The following is a 21,095-nucleotide window of genomic DNA, read 5'->3' on the forward strand; positions in this document are numbered from 1 at the left end:
GCTGTAAATCTTTTTTTTCATGTGATTCCAGGAAGAAATTTAAATTTGTTAATGTTTTGCCAAAATTTCCATTAGTATTACTGTTAATTCCCAATATTTAATGCCTTTATTAAAAGGGAGTTGCAGCATTCTTTTACCATTAAGATGAATGTTTTTCAAAACACTACTGTACTGTATGTGTATGAAATGTAATTTAAGTTTTAAATTATTATTATAATAATCAAGATTATTTGACTAGAATAATAAAAGTTTTTTGTATGTGCGTGATGTACTGTATAAGTATACTTAATACATTTCATGAGTATTTGACAGTGTGCTTGACTTGTTTAATCCAGATTAAACTATTAGCTCAATTTTGATTAACATAAGATAACATGAATAAAACATGTAATATAAAAAGCAAACATTATTTTAATATTTAAACATCCAAATACATTCCCACTGATGACTTTATTGTATGCACTGTAAATTTGACTTATGAGAGTTATTATAAATGACAGAATTTTGTATATTTAATCTAGACTTTAATGTTTGTAATTCAGGGTGTGTTAATTCTGAATGACTTTCACTCTGTGTGAGTGTTTACGTTCTGGCATTAGCTGATGTAGCAAGTGTATTTAACATCTACTGCATGTTTAAAACAAATGTAACATTTTTGTTTTATTTAAATTGCTGGATTTCCATTAGGCTTCCATAAAAAATTATAGCATAAAAATGTGTCCATTCTGTAATCCCAACAGTACTTAAAGATGACATATCATGAAAACATGAGACTTTTTTCATGTTTAAGTGCTATAATTGCATCCCCAATGTTTCTATCAACCTAGAAAATGTGAAAAAGATCAACCCAGTAACTTAGTTTTGGTAAACCATTCTCTGCCAGCATTTGAAAAAATAGATAATTGAAATTTGACTCCCCTTGTGATGTCACAGAGGATAATACTGCCCCTTTAATATGTACTATAGAACCACGGCACTGCCATTTAGTGCTGAGATCAGCTCATTTGCCTGTTAAATGACACACCCAAAAATGGCACATTTTTGACTAAACTCCGCCCACAGAAATACATCAGTCACCAGCTTTGGCTTAAACGGCTGCTAAGCTAAGCTGCTGTCGAATCACAACACACTAAACAAACTACACAAACAGATCTCATTACGTATTTCCGAGGGACTTCGTAGAACAAGGAAGACATCAGCCCGTTTTTAGGACAGTGAAAACAACGCTATACAGATAAACTGTGTGAAAAATACTGCGTTTTTTACACGTGAAACATGAACATGTTATATTGTGCACTTTAAAAGCTTTAAAAACACAGAAAGAACAGGACCTTTAATATGTTTAACTCACAAGTTACTAATTAAGCAAAACTTAAAAACTAGGCACTCAACATCTCTTAACCTAAGAGAAACATTAAAGCTCCCGTCCTGTCTGTGATTTTGAAGCTTTGATTGTGTTTACAGTGCGCAATATAACATGTGTTCATGTTTCACGTGTAAAAAAAACGCGGTATTTTTCACACAATTGACTTATCTGTATAGCGCTGTTTTCACTGTCCTCAAAACAGGCTGATGTCTTCCTTGTTATGTGAAGTCCCTCCCTCAGAAATACTATCGAGTTCTGATTGTGTAGTTTGTTTAGTGTGTTGTGATTCGATAGCAGCTTAGCTTAGCAGAGCCGTTTGAGCCAAAGCTGGTGACTGATGTATTCCTGTGGGCGGAGTTTAGTCAACGAACTGTTTTACTGACGTCATTAAAGCAGGAAATAGAGAGCTGTAGTCCAAACCGACCGTTCGTTGTAGGCTTTTAAAGAGGAATTCTATTGAAGAAAATATTTCGCCTGGCAGTGAACTTTGAGCTTTATCATTTTACAGGTATTATTCATGCTGCTATTATAGCAACATTACACACTAACTACGGTTTAAAAAATGGTATCAGGAAGAACGTGACCTTTAAGATGTTCTTCATTACAGTATATTTACATAGGCTTAATTAAATATCTGTCACAATCAATCATCATTAACTTCTACTAACAAACATCACATGAGTGCACAAATACATCTCTTTAGACAACTTAAGGGGTGGTGGTGGTTATTGACATAAAAACACACACACACACACACATAAAATATATTATTACAGTGTTTAATCGAACTTTATCTTGTCTTGCATATCACATTGCTCGGTACATCTCAGCACAACATGGTAACTGCATTTTATCGTTCATATTGGAGTTTTAAAAGGATTTCTTAAGGATAACATATTAAAGGTTAAAGAAAACTGTATGCATAGATACAGTTAGGAATGGTTCTGTGTATGCATTATGCATTAATTATTTGCATGCTATTTTATATTTGTTTGTAACAACAATCTCTTTGTTAATATCTGATTCTGTCTGTTCTCACTTTTAGCTCAAACTGTTTGTGTTGGCCACAGTAGTGCTCTACTGTAACGGCTGCTTCTCTCCCGATATAGAACCTACGGATGAAGGTAACAAAAAGTTTGTGTTTAATGTGTGCTAATAATATTTATATTTTGGGTCCCACTTTATGTCTTTAAATGCATGTAGTACTAACATAAGAAAAGACATTTAATACATTGTACTGAGTACGTTTTAGGGGTGGGATAAGTGCAGATACTCTATAACAGTGGTCTCCAACGTGGTGCCCACGGGAACCAGGTTGGCCACAGGAAGTCTGTGAGATGCCCACCAAAAGCACAACTCTTTCCCTGCCATTGATGAGTTATCTTGTCAATGAAAGGTACAATTTGTAAGATATTTGGGTAACACTTTATTTTACGACCCGCAAAGTACCGCGTAATTAAACCAAATTTACCTATTTGTAACAACAGGGTACCTTTACAGTACGTACTTGTAGGTATAAGGGAACAATATGTTACGTTTGGGGTAATAAGGGGTTAAGAATATGAAGAATTATAAATTATTTATACTCTAAGTATTTTATAACTACAGGGTACCTATTGTAATATTACGTAGTATGTATGACTTAGTCAAGTCTATGGTGAAATTGTTTTTTTTTTATGATTTTATTGTGAATTTTTCAGATTGACTACTGAATGTTGTTTACAGTCGATGTCTACAAGCCACATTGGCAAATAAATATAACAGCACATCACTTTTATTTTAGTAGCCTATATTACTTGCTTTTAATAACAAAAGTCCAAGGTGGTTATCTTTTTTTTAAGGCAAGTACAATAAAAATAGCAACTTATTCCCTATTTACCAGGTAACTCATTTGCGGACATATTTGAAATGGTGCTTTGCAATCGGATATGCTCAAGGCCGCCTTAATGCACGGGCTTACCTGGGCTGAAGCCCATGCAGGGGCCTCCCAAGTTCAAGGGCCTCCCAAGTTTGCGTTCATGACGAGCTGAAAATGTCATATTGTTTTGTAACTTGTCGGGTTTTCTGTCAATCCCTCTAATTGCACGTTACATGGCTGCTGATTGGTCCGTTGTAACTTAACGTGAAATAAAATGTCAGACGTAACATATTTTTTATTCTGCGTAATGTAATTAAGTGCGCGTTGTTAACTTGACATTCCTGCACGTTAGACTGAGTGTGACAGAGAAACGGGAAATAATCCACCAACAAATGAAAGAGTAATTTCTGAAATTTCATAATAAGCACTAGTGAGGTGCAGGTCTCTCTCTCTCTCTTTCGTGCGCGCGCTCGCTCGTTCGTTCTGTGCTGGTTCAGCTGAGTCTCTGGCATGCAGAAGTCTCTGACCCGTGCATCAGAAACTGTGCCGCTAAATTAAGAATGGAGTTCCCGCACATAATGCTGTTAGTTGTTATAAAGTTTAAGTTTACTCGCGTTTATATCAGTGACGCGTGCGCAGCTGGAGCGATGTAGTTTGACGCGACGTCAGCTCACAGTACACACATCTGTTGGTAGAAAGACGAGAAAGAGACGCAACGGTAAAGGTGCAAGTCTTAGAAAGTAAAGAGCGACAAAACCATCTCAAATGATCATCCCCTGATAGCACCATTATAATCTCATTATCTAAAGATCTTATATACAGGTATGTTCCCTGTCTGTCTTGTGCATATTCATACTTGGTCGTTTTACATGCTTATGTATGCATAAATACTATACAATGCACTATATCTTCAGTAGCCTACAAAATAAATAACTGATAAAAAAACAAGATTCTGTCTATAAAGACTTATCTTTTGTTATCATTAATGCATTTAACAAGATTCTGTCTATAAAGACTTATCTTTTGTTATTATTAATGCATTTTCACTTTAAAACTAACTTTAACTTATTATATTTTTAAAACTGTGGTGAGCATTTAGTTAGTGAGTGGCAATTTTCTGCAAATTATATTCCAAAAATTATATAAACATAAAGCTTATAAACATATAAACTTTCACACATTTTGGTTTTATTATCACCACAAGTTGCTGTGTGTGGTTGTTAAATAAAGTGTCTTGTGTTTATGCTCAAGTGGGCTCAGTGATATGTTAATAACAATATTATGGTGTTTTCTGGCTCGAAGAGGGAAAACTCACTGTTGTATGTCTCGAAAGAAACGAATGCATTTTGTGATGTAGATTACCTAGATATTACACTTTAAAAAAGAGACTATAAATCGAGGGGAAGGGGGGCCTACAAAACCTCTTAGCCCCGGGGCCTCACATTAGGTTAAGGCGGCCCTGGATATGCTTGACTCTGAAACTCTTTTATTTCAAATGACACAATAGCCTAATGACCACAAAGCCTCACGCTATTTGTTTTTTTTAATAGGTGTTATCATTGGTAGAATAAAACTTTGCAACATGTGTAAACACAAGTATTTTAGCCAAATATAATTTATGCAATGGCAAACCAGAATGAAACAACAGCAGATATCAGCTCCCACTAAAGCAAAAGACGACTACCGTATTTTCCGGACTGTAAGTCGCACTTTTTTTCATAGTTTGGTTGGTCCTGCGACTTATAGTCAGGTGCGACTTATGTCAAAATTAATTCATACTGACTAACATGAACCAAAGGAAAACATTACTGTCTACAGCTATGAGAGGGCGCTATTGCTCCTGTAGCCTAACCCTGAAAAAAACTGTTAACTGAAACATTAAATTAAAGACAACGGAGAAAGACTGAACAAACAAAATGCCCCCAAAAGAATAATAATTTTCTAAATAAATGCGACTTATAGTCCAGTGCGACTTATATATGTTTTTTCCTCTTCATGATGCATTTTTTGACTGATGCGACTTATACTCAGGAGCGACTTATAGTCCGGAAAATACGGTACATGCGTAGGCTACTGCGCAGGTGTAGAGCGCGCGGCCGTCTGCAGGAGGTTTGCTGGAACGCGATCCTGAGGTGAAATTTCTTTAAGAGGTTTTAAAAACTTTCTACACTGCTGTGGAGTACGGCTGTGAGTGATGTGAGCAGGATCCGCATGCTGAATAATGTAACTGGTTTTGTTAATACATGGCTCACGCATTTCAAACAATGTGTTTTCAAGAAAGTTTCCATCTAACTGTTGCAGCAGGTTAGCTAGCACATAAGTTAGCCTAAAGTTATTAACTGCCTCAGAAAACTCAGTTTTTTGTCAAGGCACAGTGAAGAAACATTTACTGAAGGCTTTAATTTATGTTTTTTATATGTAATGCAGAACAGCATTTGTGAGACGACATCAACTCAACATCCGAGTGGACAAGAACACCAACAGAGGAAGACAAGCCGTAAAAACAACGAAAAATGGTCATGACTTTTTATTTGAAATAAAAGTTTTGTGTTAATAAAAATTAAGTGTTGGCTCAATTATAGTGTTTTAAAGATGTTTTAAAATAAGTTGTTTTAAAATAAAACTAACAATATTCTGTATGTTTATGGTATTTACCCTATAACATTTATAACAAGAGGTGAACAAAGCACCACTTTAGTTTACAGCCCGCAAATATGAGAGTTACCTGGTAAATACACAGAACAAGGCTGTAACAAGCGGCACTTTAATTTACAGCCCGCAAAGGTATAAGAGTTACCTGGTCAACCCAGTCTCACCCCATGTCGTCAATATTTGACGACACTTGACCATTCGTCAATATGTGACGCGGAGGGTATACCTTTCGCGTCATTTTTTGACGAACTGGGGACTTCAATACTATTACGTCCGTTGCATTCTCTTCTCCTATTTTCTTACCATTTTCGCGTCGGTTTAGGGTTAGATTTACATGATGACATCCCTACCCAAACCTAACTCTAACCCCAACGCCAGGTGACAACTGTTTCTAACCCCAACGCCAGGTGACAACTGTTTAATTTCGCGTACACTTTTTAATTTCGCGTACACTGTTTAATTTTGTGTAATCTAACCCTAAACCGACGCGAAAATGGTAAGAAAATAGGAGAAGAGAATGCAACTGACGTAATAGTATTGAAGTCCCCAGTTCGTCAAAAAATGACGCGAAAGGTATACCCTCCGCGTCACATATTGACGAATGGTCAAGTGTCGTCAAATTAACTGTGTTAACCTGGTACATACACAGAACAAGCGGGGAATAAGCACCACTTTAATTTACAGCCCGCAAATATAAGATTTACCTGGTTACTCCTGTATACATATACAGATCAAAGAGGTACAAGTTGCTATTATTTTTATTGTGCTGTTATATTTTATTTGCCGACGTGGCTTGTAGACATCAACTGTAGGCTATACAATAAAAACTTTCATCAGGTAAGTAGCAAATATGAAAAAAATATATAACAAAAAAGTCAATAGACCATATTACCCATAGACGTAAGTCATACATACCATGTAATATTACAATAGGTACCCTTTAGTTATGAAATACTTAGAGAATAAATCATTTATTTCCATATATTCTTACCCCCTTATTACCCCAAACTGAAAATATTGTTTCCTTATACTACTGTAGAGGTACTCTGTTGTTACAAATAGGTACGCTGTATATTCGTTTTAATTACGCGGTACATTGCAATACCGATATTTGCAGTAAAATATCCAAAAAACACTAGTCCGGTGTTATATATTTTGTCCAGCTGATTACTAACAATATCTATAATGTTTTCAACTACTTGTAAATTATGAGAAAATTGCTGCCCTAAACAGTGACACGGGGCAGTGCAGTCACCTGTAAATGACGTTAATATCTACGTTACCCTTTGTTACGGCCTTTACTGACGTAAAAACCACATGGCAACAGTGTCGTGGACAAATGAGGAAGTAATCGCGTCTGTCGGGCCACTCGCTTTTTTATGGTAAGTTTGTTCATCTGAACACTTAATTCTGGGCTGTGTTAACAAACCATCGTATTGGACTAATACTGTAACATCTATGACTAACAATTGCGTTTTGAAAATTACCTGAAACCTTACATAATGAAAAAAAACGATGTCATCAAACATTTATAAAACTTGATTACTTTACCTCATGTGTAAAATGATTTCTCGTTACCGTCTGATTGATGGCCATCAGCGTTTGAGTTAAAGACAACAAATCCCATCAGTCCAGAGCATCATTAATCTACGTCATTGTTATTGATTTGATCTGGCGCCATCTAGCGGCGCAGATAATACAAATTGCATCTTTAAGAGAAAACGCTTCCCTGCCAATCATAGATATGTACACTAGATGTCGCCTTGGCTACGGCAGTTCATTGGACCGAATGCGTCAAACAAAGCCGCCATCTTGAAACAGGGGAATCCCGCATCAGCATCATTGTAGGCAATGGTGTAACGGAAATAAAATCACCATAAATTGTCATGAATGCGATTTTCTTGTTTTGGTTCGTTTCAACAGTCAGACATGTATTTAGCATTGTGGCCAGAAAAAAATTAAAGTTTTGATATTATGAAAATCTACTTTTTCTAACTATAATGCATAGTGCTAGTAGCCCTAACATCCATACGCAGCACAAAAGTCCCGCATCGTCCATGAATTCGAAGTACAGGCGGAGATAGCAGCATTGCCTAGCTACGTCCTATGACAAGACCCTTGTTTCAAGATGGCGGCGGTTTTGACGCATGCTTAGAACCCCAGGGCGACATCTAGTGTACATATCTATGGTATGTTTTAAAGATCGATCTGCATCTGATCTCTATCAAAAGTCCTTCGCAAAAATGGAATTATCCTACAAAATTGTGTGTTTTTAAAGACACCTACCCATATTTGAGAGGTGATAAAAAGAGAACTTAGGATGAAATAGCAGACGGTCTGTTCTTTCATTTAATATTGCATGTTTATATATTTAAGAACATTTTCTGGAAGGCATTACATTTTTGTGAAAAACATGAAAAATGCTGCCGCTGGCTGGCAACTTTAAAAAAAAAGAAACTCTGACGGGGAAAGAGTTAGTAGCCTTTTAGCACTTTAATATGTATTATTACATACATTAAGCCATTAGCCCTTGCTCAACAAAAAGGTTGGACACCCTATATACAACAGTATACAATACATTTGTCTTATGCAAGTACATAGAAAGACACCTAATATAAAGTGGGACTGTATTGTTTATGAGATTCAAGTTAAAAACATTCCTATTTATTCTTCAGGATGTCCTGATAAGGATGGAAATATCCACGAGTTTGACTCTGCCTGGGAGGAGGGCACTGACACCTGTGTATGTATCTCCACAGGGCCCGTCTGTTGCCAAAGGTACATACGTTAGTGTGCACATCTTTCTGTTGACACTTTTATTAAACACTATTAAACACGGCCCGCTTCTGAGTGCCTGTATAGTATTTACAGCTTCCGTTTTGCTGAGAAATGTCTTTTTTATTTTTCATCTTACACTCACATGGGGGCGGGTTTAGTGGTTAGTGGATATGTATATATATATTTATTTATTTACCTTATTTATTAATATGTAAAAAAAAATTATTTTGTTTCATGAACAAACTTCTCAAAAAGACTTAAAGGGCTTGGACAATATTTTTTTCAATGTTATTTTAAAAATTTCTACATTTCTTTTACAATGTAATTAACACATAAACATCATATAAATCTGCCAAAACATTTTTGTTTGTAGCATTCCTGAAGATATGGTGAACTTTGAGCAGAATGACAAGAGTATTGATGACTCTGAAGCATTTAGTGAGGAGTAAGTTGATATTGAATTATAGTTTTCAATTATCAGTTTTCCCAAAGTAACTATGGAGAATCTTGGATTTTAATGTTTTAATGCAATACATCTGCTAAACCATTTGTGTTCATAGGAGCTTTGAAGCTATTGCGAAATTTGACACGTACATTATAGCTTACATTTATGTTGCATATTTTTTTAATAGCACTACTAATGCAATTAATGCTTAATAGCACTATACAATATCTCACCATGTGAGAAAATTAAATTTCAGAAATGTACATTTGTGTTTGCACATTTGTGTGTTAGATCTGCCTTTGTATTGTAACAGATTAAAGGGACAATAAGTAGGATTTACTCCCATCTAGTGGTGAAATTGTATTTTGCATTCAAACGAACAGTGCTCTCTAGCGCCTCGCCTTTCCAAATCCGTGTTGCAACTACGGTACCCGTTATGTAATCACTGATCTCCTTGTCCGTTTCAGCTGGTTCACGTGTTCAGAATGAAAATGCGTTGTGGAAACGCGTTGTTAGGCTAGTGCTTTTTGTCCCTCTCTGCTATTATAGTTTATCAATACGACGGAATGACATGGAAGCCTCATTGGACTTACATGTTGAATGTAAGTAAAGAGAAGAAATTCTAAGCTTACAAAGAAAAGTCAGATCACTGGCAGAGGTCATTTGACACCAACAAGGACATATTTATGAATAAAGACATTGTTTTTGATTAATAAAACATTTAAAAATCCTACTTACAGTCCCTTTAATACAACCTGCATAAGAAGTATTAGACAGACATTACAGTGCATTAGATCTTAGCTGACACATGTGGGCAGTAAAAATATTCAGATACACATAGTGAATTACATTTATGTTTAGCAGACACTTTTATTCCAAGCGACTTACAAAAGCGATTTGTCTTAGAGAAGCAATAATATGAGAAGTTTCAACATTTCTTAAAGCAACATTATGTAGTTTCCATGTAAAAATGACTTACAGCTCCCCCATGTGGTTGAAAAGCGCAACAGTGCCTGGTATCAGACACTCTTCTGCAGGCAGGGGGAGGGGCGGGGCTGTGTGCTCTACCCTCCAGCGCCACTTTCAGAGTGTGCTTGTAGCAGCTAGGAGGCTGCTCAGGTTGCAGCAACAGTACAATTTGTCCAGTTAAAAGTTGTTCCATCACTGAAATAATTTTAGAGACATTATTTAAAGGTAAAAAACTACATAGTGTTGCTTTAAAAGACAGTGCCTGTTTAAGGCAAGAGAAAAAAATGTTTTATTTTTATATAAACAGCCGGCATTTTTCCTTTGGCCGAGTGCCTCTCACGTACATTATTATGATGGCTTGCGTTTTTTCCCTACCACAGAAAACCACCACAGGTTTATCAATGCCATCCAAATTACTATGTTGTTTTTGTTTGTTTGTTGATCAAGTACAAAGTAGATGAGGAAAATTTCGTGTGTATTCAATGCGCGGCCATTGTTGTTTACAATGCGTGGAATGGTGTGCTGTTATTTGTTGAGCGGATTTATTGCATATGAAGAAGGAGGACTGACATTTATCGCATTTTGTAAAAAAAAAGGAGGTCAGGACTCTGTGCAGCCATGCTGAAAAAACAATAAAACCATTACAGATAATTCTAATGGTTTCCATTAAAATACCAATAGGAAACATTAGCTTTTACCATTAAAACCACAACACTGTAGTGTGTTTTGGGCCATATTCCATTAGAACCAATACATCGAACCAATAGAACCAATACATACGAGACCAACAAAAACCAATACACTGTAGTGTGTTTTGGGCCATATTCCATTAGAACCAATAAAATTCTCCCCAAAAAAAAAAACAATAAAACCATTAGAATTTTCTGTAATGGTTTTATTGTTTTTTCAGCAGGGAGGCCAGTCAAGTTTGCTCATCCATGTCTTTATGGACCTTGCTTTGTGCACTGGTGCGCAGTCATGTTGGAACAGGAAGGGACCATTACCAAATTGTTCCTCCAAATTTGGGAGCATGAAATTGTCCAAAATGTCTTGTATGATGAAGCATTAATAGTTCCTTTCACCGGAACTAAGGGGCCAACCCCAACCCCTGAAAAACAACCTGCACACCATAATCCCCCCTCCCCCAAACTTTACACTTGGCACAATGCAGCCGGTCAAGTATACCGTTCTCCTGGCAACCGCCAAACTCAGACTCATCCATCAGATTGCCAGATAGAGAAGCGTGATTCGTCTCCAGATAAAACGTCTCCACCGCTCTAGAGTCCAGTGGCGGCGTGCTTTAAACCAAACTTTAAAAAGTTGCTCGGCCATGGAAACCCATTCCATGAATATGTCTACGCACTGTTCTTGATCTAATCTGAAGGTCACGCAAAGTTTGGAGGTCTGTAATTATTGATTGTCACTGTGTGCCTTAGCATGCCCCGCTCTGTGATTTTACGCAGCCTACCACTTCGTGGCTGAGTTGCTGTTGTTCCCATTTGCTTCCATTTTGACTGTGGAATATTCAGTAGTAAGGAAATTTTAGGAATGGACTTTGCACAGATGGCAACCTATCACTACACCACGCTTGAATTCACTGAGCTCCTGAGAACTCCTGAGAATATATATTGGGGGAGTAACTTTGTGCCCTTGAAGGTACCACATGGCTTATTTGCTGGCCGCAGGGTTTTGGGTGGGTGTAGATTTGTAAGAAAGTTTGTAGAAATGTCAGGGCCGAGCCAGTGGCCGATTTGTATGCATGTAGCAATGACTTGAACTTAATGCGAGCTTCAGCTGGCTCCCAGGTGATACAGCAGACTAAAGCCCAGCAGAACATTTACTACAAAGACAACACACGGCATGGATGAGGATTCAGACTAACACAACAGTAGAACAGAAAAAATTAGAAATATAGATTTGCACTTTGATGCTGAACACCTGAATTTTACTGAATTTGTTATAATACAATTTCAAGAAAATACAATTTTCATTTCCAACTGTCGATTTCACAGAAACACTTTATGATGGTGCTGCCGCCGCTGCCGTTGTAAGTTGTAAGTTGGTTTTCAGTTTTCCTAAAATATGATGGGTCTCACCATTCTAAAGCAATTACCCTAATGTATTTTGCTAGTTTAAATTTTAAAATGTGTAGTATATAACACAAATGGTTGATCAAAAAGTAAACCTTTATTATAGTTATTATAACCACAAGTCGATTAACTGAATGTCAAAAAAGATTTGTGTACTCTGTAGTACAGCCTATACATATTTTCCAATATAATTTCAAGAAGATATCATTTTAAATTTTATGTGTTGGAACAGATGAGGGATCCTGAGGATGAAAAAATGATTCTGGAAGGACGGATTTCATTTCTTTTGATTACATAAGTTTCCCATTAAATACAATTTAAATAAAAATAATATACATGTATGACCATATATTGTGTTTTTGTGAAAATACCATATAATACATCAAACAATACATATATTAAACATAAACATGAATGTAAATAATTTGATATTACAGATTATTAAATTGATTATCTGTTCTTGCACCAATCAGAGAAAATAAAATATCAGCAATGCACATTTGTGTTTGTTTGTGCCTTTATGAAAAATAACTCTGTTAGACCCTAATATTGTTGCAATGTACCTATAAAAAGGATTTAAATTTTAAAATGATTATAATTTACCAACCCTTTTGGCATCCTGAGTGTAAATGGCTTAATTTCTCTATGCGAACACAATCTGAGTCATATTAAATAATACCATCCTGGCTATTCCCAGCATGGTTGTGTTTCGTCATAGCCCATCCCGCGAAACAGTGAAATCATTAGTCATCGATGTGGAGCAGGTGTTTAGGGTAATTTTCATTTTTGGGTGACCTATTCCTTTAAGAGGACAATGCAATACACATTTTCTGCCACACATGGGCAGTAAAAACAGTGATTCACACACACAACACCGTTATACAGCAGACTAAAGCCCAGCAGAACATTTACTACAACGACAGCACATTGCAAAGATGTGGATTTAGTAGAACAAAACAAAATAGAAAAAAATGAAAACAGACAGATAGACGTATGCATGTTGATCCTGAACACCTAAACCTTTCCCTGCGTGGCTAAACAATTTGCAGAAGACTCAGGTGAGTTCTTGAAATGGTACAAACACACATATATGCATGTTTACTCACCTTATCCTATCTGTTTGCTAAAATCTGATATTTTTAAAATATTGAACTGAATGTGTAATTGTTTGCAAACACTGTAATTTATTGTAAATGCTGTGAATTGCAGAGAGGGACTTACTTTGTATTCACTTTAGGAAGTATCAGCTATACCATCTACTAGTGAATGTTGATTCATTGAGAGATATGTTTAGTTAATTTTTTGTTTTTTAATAAATTAATGATATGCTCTTTCTTGACATTTGAAATGATCATGTTTATGCATTATATGCATCACCGAGTAACTCCAAATAGGTTGAAAAAGCTTGTTGGACTTGTTGACATTGACTGCAGCCCTTTGGTGTTGCCATGAAGTGCAGACACACAGGCAATTTTCTCCCTTGCACACATACACACAAACCTTCTGTGACCACCGGTATAAGTGCAGGCGGGAGCAGTATGGTGGATTTAGTGATACTTGAAGCCTTATTTGAAGTATCAGATCAGGGTCGTCAAAAAAAATAAATCTTTTTGGATGTTTTGTATCTGATATATCTTGTCACAAATTGTATAACCACACAGAATCCCAGACTGCGGTGAGATGCTGAAACCTGGAGTTTTGGATTTTATCCGAGTGTTTTTTTGTTTCTGGTTTGGTCAGGTTGACTTGTCTCCTACCCTGAGTTACATCCACACCTTTAAGAAAAGAGGGAGAAAGAGAATATGAGATTTACAAAAAGGGTAAAACGGATAGAAAGAAGGTGAGAGAACAGCAGGTTATAATATGACCGTCTGTCTGTTAGAGTATAATGTGAGATTTGATGATAGTGTATTTAAAGATGTGAGTTATATAGCAGGGTTGAGATTGCTCTTCCTCCTTTCTCACACAGACCTTGACAAAAAGTTATACATGTTTGGATGCGGACAATGCTGAGTAATTGTCTGAATGAATGAGTACATAATGAGAGAAGAGAGAGAATACAGAGCAAATCATGAAAATAAAGTGTTGCAGACAAAAGACTGTAATGCCATTGTTACAGCTCTCATTTTCTCATTTACGCTTTTGACCAATCACTAAAAGCCAATTAAAATCATTCATAAAGACTGCATCCACAAGACATTAACTGGTTATGGTTGGAATGTGAATAGCTTTATAGACCATGACAAAGTAATTGGCTGAGACTGACAATGAAATACACCTCTGAATTGTGTGCATGGATTATCCACAAGGAACGCTTCAGATCAATACGAGGCTGCCACAAAGACACGCATGAAACACTTCAGGATACTCCACAATGGATACCTGGTTGAGACGGACCGGTTGTGTTTTCGTTATGAGCCATTAAAGGCCCTGATCAATGTCTTCCCCTATAAGAAAATCTATAAATGGATGCACTGCAAATTTTTTGACAGGGCCAAGGTATTATTCCTCCTCCTACATATTTACTTAATCCTTTTCCCATTTTTCCAAACTACTGAAAATAATAAAGAAATTTTAGTTTTTTGTGTATTTCTCGACTCAAACACCTTTGCCCATCCTTCTTTAAAGGGACATTCAACTTACATATTTAGTTAAATATTTGTTTTTTTATGTTACCGTTTTGAAATCCATTCAGCCAATCTCCGTGTCTGGCGGTACCACTTTTAGCATAGCTTAGCATTATCCATTTAATCTGATTAGGCCATTAGCATCGTGCTAAAAAATGACCAAAGAGTTTCAATATTTTTCCTATTTAAAACTTAACTCTTCTGTAAACAGAAAATTAAAAGTTACGATTTTCAAGGCAGATATGGCTAGGAACTATACTCTCATTCTGGCGTAATAATCAAGGACTTTGCTGACATAACATAGCTGCAGGAGGCGCAATGATATTACGCAGCAGCCGAAAATAGTCCCCATAGTAACTTTTAATAGCAGGGGACTATTTTCGGGCATTGCGTAATATCATTGCGCCTGCTGCAGCCATGTTACGGCAGCAAAGTCACTGATTATTACGCCAGAATGAGAGTATAGTTCCTAGCCATATCTGCCTAGAAAATCACAACTTTTAATTTTCCATCTTAGTACGTCTTAATACAACTACAGAAGAGTCAAGTTTTAAATGGGAAAAATATCAAAACTCTTTGATTATTTTTGAGTGCGATGCTAACGGTCCAATCAGATTCAATGGATTATGCTAAGCTATGCTAAAGGTGGTACCGCCAGACCCGGAGATCAGCTGAATGTATTCCAAAACGGTAAAAATCAAATATTTATCTCTAGGGGAGCTGGAAAATGAGTATATTTTAAAAAAAGCGGAGTGTCCCTTTAAATGCACTATGTTCCTTTAAATAGATGTTAGTAGAGTCTGTGTCTTGAATTTAAATGCATCACTTTTCTGTCTGTTATTAGGAGACCATTAGAAGCACTGTTTTTCCTAATGAACAAATTACCTCCAAATGCTGCCAGCTGCAAGACTACTTGTTGCTATTATAAGCTTAAAAGTCCGAAAGTCTCTGTAGTATCTTTAGTGACATGCATGCTGAGTGTATAGGGCTGTGCAATGTTGTCTAATTTGAATCTACCTCCTTGTTATTTTCAGTCCCAAGATGCTTCGCTGTCCGTGGCTACCCTGAGGAGGTCGATGCCGTCGGCTCTGTTTGACATGTCGTGGTGGCAGGCGCTCTTAAACTCAACCCTCAGCCTCAATCAAAGCAACAGCAGCTTGTTCCTGTATGACGCCCCCTGCTGGCAATCGGGAACCATGACGCTTACTATAGTGCTGTGCTACTGTCTGGTGCTGATTTTGGGGTTGCTTGGTAACATCCTCCTCATTTGTATCATTACACACCAGCGGGAGCCTCCTAATGTCACCAGCATCCTTATTGCCAACCTCTCTGCTTCTGACATATTGGTGTGCGTGTTCTGCCTTCCGTTTACTGTGGTTTACACGCTAATGGATCATTGGATATTTGGTGCGCTGCTATGTCGCCTGATGCCGTTTGTGCAGTGTGTATCGGTGACCGTTTCCGTTCTGTCTCTGGTTCTGATCGCGCTCGAAAGGCACCAACTCATCCTGCACCCATCTGGCTGGAAGCCGAGCGTTCCGCAGGCGTACATGGCTGTTGTGTCCGTGTGGCTGTTGGCCTTTGTGACGGCGTTGCCTTTGGTGGCGTTCTACTTGCTTAGCAGCGAGCCGTACAGTCTGCTTCCCGTGCCGCTCCGCCACCTACAGGCCTGCCTGGAAGTCTGGCCGTCTCAGCAGCACAAACTTCTCTACACCACCAGCATGCTACTATTTCAGTACTGTTGCCCACTGCTTCTCATTCTTCTCTGCTACCTCCGCGTCTTCCTGCGCCTGCGACGCAGACAGCGCATGCTGCAGCGCCAGTGCAGCCGCAACCGCGGGGACGAACACAGGCGCATCGTGCACAGCAAACGTATAAACGTCATGCTCGTCTCCCTGGTGGCAGCGTTTGCCGTGTGTTGGTTGCCGTTAAACGCCTTCAACGCAGTGGCGGACTGGCACCACGAAGCGCTTCCCGTGTGCCATTATGACCTTTTGTTTTCATTCTGCCACCTGCTGGCCATGAGCTCCACCTGCATCAACCCCATCATCTATGGCTTTCTCAACAGCAACTTCCGAAAGGATGTGGCCTCCGTTTTGCTGCACTGCCACTGTCAGCCACTGGAGGACAGCTACGAACACTTTCCGATGTCAACAATAAACACAGATGTCTCACGGACATCTATTAGACTCAGCAGCTATAGAAACAATTCTGCGTAACTGAGGTTAATAAGATTGGCTACTGCCCGATCCAAAAGCAAAAACAATGCTCCGGTGATTATTTTAAGACATTTGACGGGTTAAGTGTGCGAATACACAACAACTTTGCATATTGTAGAGGTTACAAAAACATTTTACTCTGCCAATTCTGCAAAAAAAAACTATATATGGGTGATTCTCGCGAAATTAGACTTATGAGGTGTCATGAAACACAAAAGTAAATGCAAAGTAAGAGTATCAAACTAAGAAGTATACAGTTACAAACATCTCTTCATGCACTATTTTCCACATGATTTCAAATGTCATCATACAAACCAATTTTGTTGTTTTTTCCACATTTAAGGGGAAAATTTTCATTACCGCAACGTGTCCATGACTGGATTTGGGTTCTTTGATATGGAAATATTTATAATTAAAATATATAAAAAATAAAAAGCTTCAGTGCATGTTATACTATAAACATTTACAGTAAAGAAACATTTGGTGATCATTGGTAAATGTAGAGACAATAATAAGGATTTAAAATGTGTCATTTAAATTTCTCATCCTCCGCAACAATTTTCAATCATTGTTTAAGCCCTCAATGAACTAACATTTTCAAAAAAAAAATTGTTGGAAGGGACATAATTGACTGTGACACTCAAGATGGCTACCAGGTAAGCAGTTCTTATTTTTTCTCTTCAGATAAAAATAAAATTTTTGTTTGTCATAGTACCTAGACAACTTTTAGTTCTCATTACCGAAACATGAGTTTGTAAATGCATATATTTAATGTAATATGATGTTGCGGTAATGATAATTTTTTATAATGATAATCTAAAAAATGTAAATATTTTTTAGGAAATATGTTTTAAATCCTCTAAAAATAATGGGTATAGTAAGTTGGTTCAGACCTTAATCTTATATGTGCAAAAACAATTGGCTTCAAGGGCTTTTTAAAAATTCTGATGCTGGACACGGATTTCGTGAGAATGGACACTGGATTTTGTGAGAATCACCCATATGGATATTGGATAAGATAGCAGAACATAACTTTGACTGTTTCCTTTCTGATCTAGTTGTGTTTCCTTTTTTTAGTCATGTACGACGAGCTATAACAGATGAATTATTGGAAGAATACACACTTGAATTCAAAATATCATCTCTTTTGCCTTGAGGCATAAAGCTAATTTGAGTTCGGAGGTACTGACTGTGTACAACTGCCTGGAAATCACAGCTAGCCAAGTTTTATTGTTAACCATAATGCCTAGCGTAATGCAACCTAAAACCCTCCATAAATCTGAATCAACCTATACCGTCATTCTAAAGATGAAAAACTGACAATTTTGTCCTGTTGTGAGTTTTATTTTTATTCTGCTGCTACTTATTTAGTCTTGAATCGCTCACCTTTCACAGACCTCACACAAAAATCACCACAAAACAAACACTGGCTGAAAATAATTTTCAAAATATTTAGCTTTTTAAAAAATGTTAAGTGATATTACAGTAAATGATGTATTAAAACACAAAAGGATTACAAGTTATTGAAACAAGATAGATAACCTTTAATATATATATATATATATATATATATATATATATATATATATATATATATATATATATATATATATATATATATATATATATATATATATATATTAAACTAATATCTGATCAGATTTGTTGTTCAGATTTGGATTTCTTTTTGCTTTATTTTTATTTTTGGTATGTCATGTGATTTTTAAAGGGTGGCTGGTTGGAGTCTATTAATAAATTGTTCATATTTTTGGATTGTTGTTGTGCCATATATAATATGTAATATATATTTGCCATACACTGAAAAAAATTATTAATTCAATTTACTCAGTATTTTGGGGTAGGTGGTTGCAATCAATTTATTTAAGCTACATTTGAAAAAATTAAAATAAAATAAACAAATATTTTTGTTTAAATGTAGCTTAAATACATTGATTGCAACCACTTGCCTTAAATCATCATCTTATATTTTTTTCAATGTAAAATACATTATTATATTATATTATATGCCCTGATAGCTATCTTGGTCAACCACCCATTTTTAACTGATCTGTGTGTGTGTGTGTTTGTTTCATCAGATTTGTTGTCATGCCATTTAAGTCAGCCGTCTGTCCCAAGAGCCCATGACTGATAAGAGTAATACTGTTGTATGATACAAAAATGGGTTATGGTACAATGCATCAATTTATTTTGGCATGTGATCCCAATGTTAGGACCAAGTGCTTTTCGAAATTACACTCAATTCAATTTTAGTGGTGACCGGCAAAATAAAATAATACAAGAGCTTACAACCCAACCCTGCAAGACAGATCACAACTTCTTTAAGACAACGTTTTTGGACAGTGTTATTATATTTGAATGTAATTATTAATGGTTTCTTTCCCTTTTTTTTAGATTTATATTGTTTTGATGCCGTTAAAAAACACTTACTACTATGAATGTGGAATATTTTGATTTTTATTGTTAAAACCTCTTTTAATGGATTTAATGCGTGAATTAAATGTTGTAATGTTTTTATAGATTTAATGTCTGAATTAAAAAAGTGTCTATGCGTCTTATATCAGTGTTAAATATGGGTTTTGTGAAAAAAATTTACTATTATCTGAAAGCCTACATTATCTGTGCTGTCATATCTATGGCGTGTACATCAATAAATCTAATTTATATAACAAATACTGTAAGCTTGAAATGCAGAAATTTTCAGAGGTAGTTGAAGAGGAAGAGAAGATAGATGAGTTTAATATCAATCTTCTTTCTGAATTTGTAGATATGTCTTATAAAGGGGAGTAGCTGGCATCTTTATAGTGAGGGGGACGGGGCTTTCAACATACATAGTATGAGTCCGCTTGTCCTCGTATCACAAATTTGTTATGGTGCGACAGAAATTGTAGTAACTGACTGCATTTCTATATATATAAAGTATATACCTGTATATTTTGATATACACAGTGTGTAAGTATGGAACATGTCACCATTTTTCTGAGTTAATATATTTCTTAAGGTGCAACTGACTTGAAATTTTCGCCAAATGTTGGTAAACATGCAATCCACACATTCAAAGAAATCAAAGCCATAGATGCCCATGAATTAAGTGGGTTTTTTAAACAATGAGTAAGTATATAATGAAGTGTCGGTTTTTATAGACTGTTTAAGCAGATGAGTTGTTACAGGTGTTTCCAATAAGGAGACATCTAGAATTTTCTGGGAGGGGTTCCTAGAGGACCAGGATTAAGATCTAAACCATGTCCTTACAAGTTTCTGCTCAGTCTGGCTTGGCTTTGCCTCCACCTACTGGTCACTAGTGGAACAGCACAACACTTAGCTCTCATTTCACACATTAAACATATGCCACTGTTAACACATCAACTCAAAAGTAAACATCAATACATCAAGGTCAATTGTGGAAATATATTTTCATTTCCATTCACAGACATCCCTGTTAAAGAAAATACATTAATCCCAAAGAGGGAGCCATTGCTCAATTATCAACTTCAACAGACATATGCACCACAGTTATCTATGTGTGATATTTATGCATAATATAGATTATTACTTTCCATTTGTGTGGTATTAGATCGGTAATGCAGAAACTTTATGCGGAAACTAATGTTTGAATGCATGAAACCATAAACCTTTAAAAGTGACCTGAAGTGACCTAACCTGCATCAGGGTTTGCCAGTGCATAACGTAAACAACCCTTTGCATATTTAAAAGACGCTATTTCATTGCTAAAAAAATTATGTTATTTTGTGTATTTGGTATAATGTTTGCGTGGTTTATGGTTAAAAAACACACTATTTTCCACATACCGTACATTTTTGTCGCTCCAGATTTCACTCTCTTCCTGAAACACACAGATTTTAAAACCTCTGTGTTCCTGATTGGCCAGCTAATCCGTTGTGATTGGCCTAAATATCTCTGACGTCAGCAGGAAATGTGAGGCTCCTTACTATGTTTGAAAGATTCGGTCACAATGCAATGCTAACAGGAGTTAACTTACAGGCTGTGAGTCAAAGCGGGAGGAATTATGATAATGTCGGTCTTTACTACATCACCAATCCCAGGAAGTAAAC

General features: G+C 36.5%; 2 protein-coding genes across 4 annotated transcripts in view; both read left to right on the forward strand.

The window, feature by feature from the left end:
• Positions 1-12,655, forward strand: part of LOC129418107 (uncharacterized) — a 34,296-nt gene extending 21,641 nt beyond the window's left edge. Inside the window, exons 1-6 of one of the 3 annotated variants that reach the window (XM_055173027.2) lie at positions 2,078-2,205; positions 2,412-2,490; positions 8,552-8,654; positions 9,028-9,099; positions 12,081-12,115; positions 12,391-12,655. In XM_055173027.2, coding sequence (XP_055029002.2) covers positions 2,203-2,205; positions 2,412-2,490; positions 8,552-8,654; positions 9,028-9,099; positions 12,081-12,093 — 270 coding nt within the window. In that variant the 5' untranslated portion in view covers positions 2,078-2,202 and the 3' untranslated portion in view covers positions 12,094-12,115; positions 12,391-12,655. Of the gene's footprint in view, positions 1-2,077; positions 2,206-2,411; positions 2,491-8,551; positions 8,655-9,027; positions 9,100-12,080; positions 12,123-12,390 lie in introns of those variants that run through there. The other 2 variants (XM_055173026.2, XM_073869313.1) reach the window with 2 other exon arrangements.
• Positions 12,656-12,960: 305 nt separating this feature from the next.
• Positions 12,961-17,272, forward strand: npy4r (neuropeptide Y receptor Y4). Its single transcript, XM_073869311.1, has 2 exons — positions 12,961-13,216; positions 15,820-17,272. Exon 2 carries the CDS (start codon positions 15,862-15,864, stop codon positions 17,002-17,004), a length of 1,143 nt encoding a protein of 380 aa, XP_073725412.1. The 5' UTR covers positions 12,961-13,216; positions 15,820-15,861; the 3' UTR covers positions 17,005-17,272.
• The last annotated feature ends 3,823 nt before the right edge of the window (positions 17,273-21,095 follow it).

This window comes from Misgurnus anguillicaudatus, chromosome 7 (genome assembly GCF_027580225.2).
Source record: "Misgurnus anguillicaudatus chromosome 7, ASM2758022v2, whole genome shotgun sequence".
Classification (NCBI taxonomy): domain Eukaryota; kingdom Metazoa; phylum Chordata; class Actinopteri; order Cypriniformes; family Cobitidae; genus Misgurnus; species Misgurnus anguillicaudatus.